The sequence below is a fragment of the Centrocercus urophasianus genome, unplaced genomic scaffold (genome assembly GCF_019232065.1).
Source record: "Centrocercus urophasianus isolate 14NV4802_14NV808 unplaced genomic scaffold, USGS_Curo_1.0 seq_13, whole genome shotgun sequence".
In the NCBI taxonomy this organism is placed as follows: domain Eukaryota; kingdom Metazoa; phylum Chordata; class Aves; order Galliformes; family Phasianidae; genus Centrocercus; species Centrocercus urophasianus.
This window is the reverse complement of record NW_024884475.1, coordinates 21,847,385-21,857,189: the sequence shown is the minus strand read 5'-3', so window position 1 is coordinate 21,857,189 and position 9,805 is coordinate 21,847,385. Positions and strand designations below refer to the sequence as shown.

Here is a 9,805-nt window from a genome sequence, read left to right as displayed (position 1 = left end):
GAAGAGCACAGATTTCAGCCGGCGGTATCTTATCATCCAGGGAGGAGCAGTTCTCCCATCTCATTCTGATACAGTGACAACTTTTTCTGCAGGGACACAAAAGCTGAGTACATGTCCTTCAAAGAGCATCAAATTTTTCTCAGGGAAAAGTGCACCAGGAATATGACTTATCCCACCCTGTTTTAACTAATTCTTCTCTCATTGTTATCATGCTGCTTCCACAAGAAACGTCTGTGAGGCCCCAGGTGATGCCCTGCAGGGAGATGCAAAGAGAGCTCTCCAAGTGCCTGAACAGCCCATGGATATCAACAAACATGGGCTGCTAGCAGCCCCCACCTGTGCTTCAGACAGCTGGGAAAGGAGCACGTGTGAGTGAGGTGCTTCAGTCTGATGGCACCTCTGCAATGGGATCTGTGGAATTAACAAACTCATCATTAACCACACTGAGGGCTGGACATACTGAAATGATTACTCGCTGTCAGTATTTCCAAGAGAACTGAGAAGTAAGTTTTATACAGTGCCATGATGGGAGGCACAAGTCACTGTGTTCTGGAGTTAGGCAAGAAATGGGTGTAAAAAAGAATTGGATACTGCTAATGGGTGTAACTCAACAAGGACACCACACCAAGGTGATGTGCTGAAGAAATAGCTACAGAAGTTGCCTTATTTTATCGTCATGATGTGATTTATTTTTGTAACCAAAGTCCTGGCTGGACAGTTGTCTCACCAGCATAGAACTCAAATAAATGAGATGGCACTGAGGTAAAACTGATAGAAAAGGAGATCTGAACAATTATACAAAGCAGATAAGCCATTAACTGCTGCCAGGATCCAAGGATGTGCTCTGCAGGACATTCAGGCTGCAGCTGTCATTAAGGCGGTCCTGAGTCATTCTGGTGCAGAGCAGAACACTAACATTGGGAAAAGTGCATCTGTAAGAGCTTCTGGGCAGCCTAGGTTCAGGCTGGTGTCTGCCGCTGGTTGGGGCTGAAGTATCTTTGGGATTTGGGGCTGTGAGACAGAATTCACTTGTCTTTTCTTTCTTTCTTTTTTTTTTTTTTCTATTATGTTTAACAGGCTCTCACCTGGAAGCATCATCACATCTGGCTAATGATTTCAAACTGCTTTTCCACACTGCATCACCTGTAGGAAGGTGACAGTGGAGAAATTACATTTATCTGATAAATTAAATGCAAGAAACAATACATGTGGCCAGTTTGTTCAACTGATCCAGAGAGCTCGCTGCAAGGTAGGAAGAGCAGTAGCATGTGCTGCCCCAAGAAAACTGCTGATGCTCTTTAGTGTTCCTGAACCACCCTGAAATGCTCTTTAGTGTTCCTGAACCACCCTGAAATCGCACATAGGGGGCTTTTAAATAAGCACTCATGCAGCATCACTCCTGGCTGCAAGCTCTTCCAGCAGTACTGCAGTGTACTCCTTGGGGCTTTCTGTTAGCTGTGAGGTGACTGGAGGAACAAATCGTAAATATCTAGAATGAATGGGATATTCCCTCCCTGAAGAGAGATGTTTTGAGTGTTAACTAATAATTTTTAAAATACTTTGGTGAAAATATCCGACGTGTTTAGTTTTATTTTCACTGATCCATTTGAAATAATTAAATCCATAAGACTTTTTCAGAAAGTGAATTATTGTCACAGCCTCACAGCACCAATTTATTACCCAGGGTAATAATCTTGGCCAAAATGCCTATTTCAGCTCTTGAATAAGGGCTTGGTTCACATGTCCAATGCCCTGTGCAAGAGAATTAGCAGAAACTCATCTCAATGTGGTTTCAAAAGAGGAAACTAAGCAGACAGCCTTGTTAATTTAGCATATAGACTTGGAATAAAGCACAACATCCATCATCTCTTGAAATTCAATTAAAAATTGGTCTTGTGTCCAAGGAAAAGGAGCCAATTTTCTTCTGGAAGCAGAGCCTTGGAAGATCACTAAAACCCTTAATGGTTCTTTCATTGTGGGAGCCAACATGAAAGGAAATCAGTTTGGGAGTTCAGATTACCCCTCCTATTAAGAGCCAGACCCTGTACAGGCGGGCCCCTGGCTGCTGGTGATGCTCCCTGCCTGCACAGATACAGAGCTCTGGTTCCTGCTCTTCCTCCAGGCCCTCCCACTGCCATGGCTGAGGCCACACTGCCTGGCTCCATGCACTGCACTGCAGCCCGTGTCCTCCTGCTGCCACGGTGGTAAAAAGATGCTTGCAAACATGTGCTGAGATTTAATACCTTGGGAAAGGGAAGCCTGAAAATATGTTAACAAGATTTTCAGCATTAAAAACAATTTTGTTTCAGATTTCAGCTGTTAAACATCTTAATTTGTTTTGCTTTTTACTCCAGCACCATAATGCTAATAAACTCTGACAGCCTGTGACTCTGCAATGAGGAGGTTTCTCAAACCAATCTCTTTACTTGAAATCTGATTTACAAAGCCTCAGTCCTTCAGCTGGATGGCAGCAGTTGCATCAATGGCTCGACATAGGAGCACACGTTGAGCGTCTTAGGGGAGGGACATCTTTTGCTTGTGTGCTTGTTTTCTTCTAGTGGAGCTAGAGGATTTGCTGAGATGAACTAATTTTCTGAACTCTACGGTATCCTCCTGTATCAATAAACCCCTTCTAATGATTGCTGTCATGCTGTGTTTGCTACACTCCAAAAGAAATAGCGGATATTCTTCTAGAACAAGCATAGAACTCCTGGTGCACAGTATAGGTAGCGTCCATGCAGTTTATTTTTAGGTTTTATCATGCTTTTTATGGTATTCTGTTTTTGGTTAGTTCAGAAAGCTTCTGGACCCCCATGTTCTCATCTCAGCCTTGCCTTGGTTGGCTTCTCCTTGCTACTGATCTGTCAGACTACTTGCTGGCCAATGCTGAGACACCAGGGCCATCTGCTCCAGCTGTGGCCAGCCCCAGCCTCATGTGGGTCATCATCTTCCTGTGTAAGCAGGGATTTGTCCTGTGAGAAGTGCATGTGATGGCTTTTCACAGGACGGCTGAGGTGCAAAGGGACCTTTGGGTCTACCTGGCCCAATTCCTGCTCCAGCAGGGACACCCAGGGCAGTGTGCCTAGGCCCATGTCCAGGTGGCTTTTAGAGCTCTCCAAGGATGGAGATATTATATCAGAAAACCCTGCAAAGCAAGCATGAACAATACCAGACAAACAAAAATATCTGCTCTCCAAGGTGTTCATTCAGATTGCTGCCTGCTTTTGACTCCATGCTGAAGAGGCTGGGTGCTCAGGTATTGTGGTACTTAAAATTGTTCAGAATCTTGTCCAAATTGTGTTGGCTTACTGCAGTGCAAAGGAAACAACTGATATTGTATTCAGGCTGCAGATCACTGTCAAAATGGGGACAACTGTTAAAACTGCAAACCAGTGGAAGGATGTTGTAGGATTTATTTTCTTTCCATGATGAAAGGTGTGAGGGCAGACAGTGGAGAAATGCATCTTACCACGTTGTCCTTGCTAGACACAGGGATCTATTAAAAATTATCAATGCAGCATGCATGTAGCTTTGCCAGACTGGTGCTGCTTCAGTTATTGATATGGTCCTACAGGAGTTCCCACTACAGGCTGTGGCTGCTTGCAACTCTCCAAAGCACATCAGGCAGATGCCATACTTATTGTTGGCCCCTTTTCCTAATTGGGATTGGACAGCAATAAGGTGAAAAATGCTGCATTGATAAATTGGGAAGAATTTCTGCCCTAATAGCAGAACGCCTGGCATCTGAGGGGAGGTTGGTGACTGGCCCAGGCCTCTTCCTCCCCTGCACCTCCCACCGCCATCAGCATAGCATCCCCAGCACTCTGCCTTTGCTTCACCAAGCATCCATCAGGCATTCATCATCTGAAGAGATGATACAAGTCCTGCAAGTGGAACTACAAGCGTCCTGAGGAGTACTTCCAAGTACATATTCTATGATGTCTCACATTCACACAAAAATACATCCTTTAGGAGATTAATGATGCTGTGAGGCAGCAGTGTATGTGCCATGCCCTGCTGAGCACGACATCCCACCCTCAGCTACTGGGTACACACATGTAATTGTTTTATTTTGCAAAAGACTTCTCCCAACAGCAGCAATCATGCTCTCTCAGATAGAATTAATACAGAAAATTTTCTTGTTTGCAGAGAATACTGATCTTCATAGTTTACACCGCCGAACCTCTTAAGGAGTAGAATGATGGCTCATTTCTGGTGATTCTGAAGCTCCCATAGTTCCCAGAGATGTGGGTGGCATATCTCTATCCCCATGCTTGTCACTGGAGCAGTGTGTTATCCATAATCAGAAGTGACAGAGAAAAGGAATTTTTTCAAATCTGATTTTCCGCTTTCTGTTGATAAATCTTATTGTTCAAGGAAAGATTAGCATTTCTATTATTTTTTCTTTAATTTCTACAGACATGCAACCAGCCCCCAGCACATTTTAAGCAGCATGTGACCTGCTTAGAGCACATGGGTCTGCGAATCATGGATGCAGCATTAGCTAGGAGAATCTGCAGTGCCTCATATGCGGTGAAGCAGATGGACTCTACAGATGAGTTAGCAGTGACTCATCACACTGTATCCAATGATGGATTATTTTCACCCAAAATGATTTAAAATCCCATATGCTTTGGAGAGGATAGCTCCAGTTTGGGGAGGAGGGCTCCAATGGCTCCTCCAGCAGAGTGCAGCAAGCATCCAACCTCCTTGCTTCATTCATGTTATATGTTATGAAACAGATGACCAAGAAAAGTGAAAATCCCCAGCTTGCAGCCCTGCAGCACACTGTGAGGACAGTCACAGCCTAGCCGTGCCTCCTATCTCTGTTTTGGGCTCTTACTGCTCTCAAAACTTGAGCAGTTTCCAGTTTAGTCATTTCCCCTTATCAGGAAATTCAGATGAAATTACATTCCTACCGGAGGCTTTTAGTAGTGTAGCGGAGCCCTATTCAGCCTTAAAGGAGATGCATTTTTCTGGCACTTGCTTTCCAACCCAGGGGGAGGGGGTGACCTGATTGGTCCCAGTGTCCACAGCACTTCCTACCCTCATTGTGGACGTGTCCCTGAGATAGAGCTGTTGTCACCTTGCACTGCTGCCACCCAGCCCTCAGGAGAGCAGAGAAGAGTGATTGCCCTCCCCAAATTCTTTGAGCACCATCTCTAACCACTGCCTGCCGTCAGGAAGGGGACCATTTGACCACATATATCACTTTGCTAAATCAGACAGCCAGAGCTGCACCTACAGCTGATTGTCACAGAGCTGAAAGCAGGCAGCAACCACTATCCCTGATGAACAGTCACCAAAGCTGTGCCCAGCAGCCTTGGTGCCAGCCCCCACCCCCCCCCCCTCAGGACACCTGGTGCACCCACAGCTCCTGGCCCTCAGCTAAGCAGAAATGGTGTAGTTCCATTAAGGCAGCTAGGATCCAGGCATCAGGATAAAAATCTACTTTTGGAAAAAATCAAATTGTCCATGCTTCCCTGTGACTCATCTAACAGTTGAGATGTGCTTCTGGCACAGAATCAAACCGGCCATCCAGAGTGCCCAGATAAAAGGAAGAGAAAGGGGCTCAGAACTTGGTGTGAGCGTTCTGCTGGTTACTGCTGAAGTAACCAGAGACTGATTGGGATCCACAAATTAGCACATGCACAGCCAAGCACAAACTCTTAGAAATACCTAGAAACAGAATTACCCAAGCACAAGTTCAGTTCTGCAAACCTAAAGTGTTTTATTGAGCCATCATCTGAACCACAGCCCACTGCCATCAGTGAAAAGCCTTCAGAGGCTTTGGGTTCAACTCACAGCCACAACAGCCACAGGAAGCCATCTGTGCTTGCTACTTCTCACATCAGGCACACGTGCCCTTCTACATACCCTGGAGCAGTAGCCCTGGAGCTGTGTCCTTCCCCTGTGTGCCTCCCTTCCTGTCCCACTCCACTTCTGCGAGGCTCAGCCTACACCAACCATGTGGCAGCTTTTTACTGTGGGATGCTCACACCCCACAGTCCCATTTGACAAATACACCACACACAGCACAGCAAATTAGTTACAATAAGTAAAGAGACACCACCAAAGGTAATCAACATTTTATTTATAAACATACATTTACTATAAAAGCTGTTGCATTTTAGACAAGTTTTCCCAATTTCCAGAGGCATTTTAGAATAAATAAAAAGAAGGAAAGATTAGTGTAAATGGTATTCAATATCAGCACAGCAAGGACAGCAATCCCTGCCCTGACTGGACACGCACATAGGGATGGTCCCCTCCGGTGCACTGACCTTTGGGACACTGATTGGAAACTACAGATGTGCGGTGTCAGTAACACTACACAGCAAAGAAAACACACCACAGGGAGAGGGACAGTGGGACACAGATGGGCTATGACACCTAGTCAGGTTTTCTGGAGTAATGAGAGGCTAAATAAGTTTTGAAACATTTAGAACCCATTACATACATTGTACGTGCTTAGCAATAATAAATCCTTTTTGCAATGAATGCATTTACATTGTAATTCAAATGTCGTGAAGCGTTATTTTCTTTCTGTGCTTAAAGTTCCTGATAAGAAATGTATCATAGTCATGGGTTGAAACAGGAAAGAATGGAAATAAAACAAAAGAAATTAGCCTGAATGAATTTGCCGTGCAAGACTCCAAAGGAAATACAAATCAAATGTAAGCTGTTGGTATGTATGATTTAGAAAACTGTTGAAAACTATTCTGTGCTGGTGAACAGATGCTCACTAAGGGGAAATCTGAAGCCTGAGGACTCTGCTGCTTCTTTTTGCTTTACATACAATCATATTCACTACAGCATGCACATCTGACACTGTGGACAGACATGGGATAAGCTGAGCAGCCCAGAGATGCTGTGCCCAATCCCTGCTCATGCATTTCAGTCCCATGCATGCTCCAGACATCTGGGGCTCTCCTCACAAGGTTCAGGATAAGCACACCCCATCTGTGACGCCAGCTCTCCTGCACACCTACACTACAGCACAGGGGGAAGCTGTGTCTGGGACCAAACAGACACACACGCATGCACTAAAGGTCTTCTTCAAAACTTAGGCCCAGGCACTGTGTATGTTCACATACCCTTAATGCAGCACATGGAACTGCGCAGATGAACAAAGCAGTGTATAAAATCTGCTTTTTGCTTTTTCATGTTATGCATTATCTGCAGGAAATCATTACATTGACCACATGCAAAGGGTAACCATGCTGGTTACCAAAACCTGCTTACAGTAAATCATGCCACAAATCATGTTAATCAAAATATTGGGCTTCACTCTAGTACTCCCAAAGCATTTTTCTGATTTTCAGTTTTTTAAAAATTATTCCCCATGTGAAGCCCATGAAGGACTTCAGGGTTTTGGATATATTGCATCCGTAAGTCATCGCTGACGGTGTGCAACAGCTTTGTGTTTTCTAAGGCACAATTTAAGGAGGTGACACTTCCCAGTCCATCGCCACGATGTCCCCAGATGACAGCACTGCCCATGTGTTGGCAGTGACGTGCAGTTCTCAATCGGTGTGCAGCTCACATGCAAGCAGTTGCCTTTGTTTAAACAAATCGTTGTCAGCTATGTTACAACCCCAAATTATTGCTGTCCTAATAACAACTTGATTTCCGTTTCCCAGCAAATCAAAAGAAAATGGATGAGCACATACATAAATCTCTATAACTTAATCACGGTTCTAAGGCAAAATAAGTTGATGTTTTTCCCTCCATTTAAGTTGCATTGCAAACAGCTAAAATGGGATACTGCAAATAACCATTTCCTTTGTATTTTACAGCTGTACCACATCACCTAAACTCATCTGTGTGTTCTGACAAGCTCACACAGCTCTAGCTGCTGTTTCCACAAGCTGCAGGAACTCTTCACAAGGAGCACACACTTCACCGAAAAGCATAAACACTGGAGCAAGCCACTGCCTGTCGCTATCAGCATCCGTGCCCGTGTTCCATGCTTGTCGGTTTTGCTCATTTTGTCTGGGAGGATGGAAAACAGAGCTTCACAGCTGTGTAATTCAGTGCTGAACTAATGGGAGAACTCTGGAGAGGGCCAAACACATTTCTCCCCATGAGATTTCAACCATGCACAGTGTTTGCAAGTGGAACAGCAGACCTCAGAACAACTCAGCCCCTCAGCGGGATGCTGCACAACCGGGAAAGCTTCACTGTAACCATCGCTCTGCAGCTCACAGACTCACAAGGCATTGCGTCCACCCACGCCGCAGCCTCTCCCTGAATCACCCCATCCTTAAACCTCGTAACAACACTGGCTTCTGAACCTGCTGAGGAGGACTGCTCCTGATGGGAACCATGCAGTCGTTAACGGTATACAGTCTTTAGGTTTAATGAAGAACTCTTTATTTGAGAGAATATCAAGCTATAGTCATGAACATTACTTGAGGTACACAAACAAAAAATCCTATTGCTAAAGGTGCAATAATTTATTTGTATAACTCCTACCCTCCGCCGAAGGTAATATAAACACAAAACGTCTCAGAATTACAGGATGTATTATCAAACTAGTCTCTGTATAAAAAAAGTTATAGCTTCAGTTATAACAGAGCAGTCATGTGCTGTGATGCTTAGTTTTTCAAATGCAATGATTAGAGGCTATCTTAAAATTACTTCTCATCTCAACTTGGCATATTCTATAAAGGCTCTGTAAACTCAAAATTTTAATTCCTAGAAATGTTAACACAAAACAGCTTTATTGCATGTTTATTTTCTTATTACTTTCAGGAGAACAAAGTAACAGACTGAAAATCATAAACATACCTGAAAAGGTGGGATTTGTTTTTGTTGTTATAGTACTTAGGCTTTGCCTTAACAAATATGGTCATACATACTCTGCAAATTTCTTAAGAAAGGGAAAACCAACATATTGCATTTTAAAGGAGCAGGTGCAGCACTTGTATGAGCTTTTCAAAATGAGATGAGAGCCACTATGTCCATGAATTCAAGCTCTTACAAATGATTGTCTGGAGGCAGCCGATACATGTGAGAAGAGAGTTCCTCCTTGAAAGTTACTAGCACTGAAAGTCATGTCACAATGTAGTTGGCTGTCCAGCAGCTGGAAAAACAAAACAAAGTTGTTAGCTTACAAATGTTAACAAACATTTTTCCTGAAGAAAATGGAATGCCAAGGATTTTCTTCCTTCCATCTCTATCACTAAAAAAAAACCAAAAAAACAACCGGGAAATATGTATCGTTTGTGCACTGATTCTCCTCCTCCCTGCAAAGTTGGGGCACCAACTGCAAAGAATTCTGTGCCATTTGCGATCTGCACGCACTTTTATTTCATTTGCTCTGGAAGTACTTGGGGGTACATTTACTTTTAGGCTCTGCAGTGGCAAAACAGTGAAGCAAAGGGCTGGTGAGTCATCTTCAGCTGTGCCTGGTTTGTGTTATCTGACAATACAGAGCCCTTGTGTCACTTGGCCACACAGAGAATCTCTTCAATTTGCTGCTCGCCTTTGACTTCAACATCCACAGATCTGTAACTGTTTGTATGTTTATCATTCAATATTGAGCTCCCCTCAGTAATTGCCATGGGGAGGTTCTAGGGTAGAGAAATAATCTACCAAAATCCCTTATCCATTTTCATTTAGAAAGCAGAAATATACCCTGGGCTGCTATAAAATCTTTAATGCATTTTTCTCTTAAGGTTTTTCAGACTTGATTTTGGGGAAAAAAATAAATAAATAAATAAAAAATCACCCCCAGTTTCAAATAAGCAAGATGCTGGCAGTCAAAATATTTCACTGAGATGTCTGTAAGCATTTCAGA

The 9,805-nt window shown here is 43.7% G+C and overlaps 1 protein-coding gene across 1 annotated transcript in view; it reads right to left on the bottom strand.

Moving 5' to 3' along the window:
- Positions 1-6,112: 6,112 nt before the first annotated feature.
- Positions 6,113-9,805, bottom strand: part of LIMCH1 (LIM and calponin homology domains 1) — a 166,090-nt gene continuing 162,397 nt past the window's right edge. Inside the window, exon 35 of the mRNA XM_042812322.1 lies at positions 6,113-9,088. Within this exon, the coding sequence (XP_042668256.1) occupies positions 9,063-9,088 (26 nt within the window). The 3' untranslated portion in view covers positions 6,113-9,062. The remainder of the gene's footprint in view (positions 9,089-9,805) is intronic.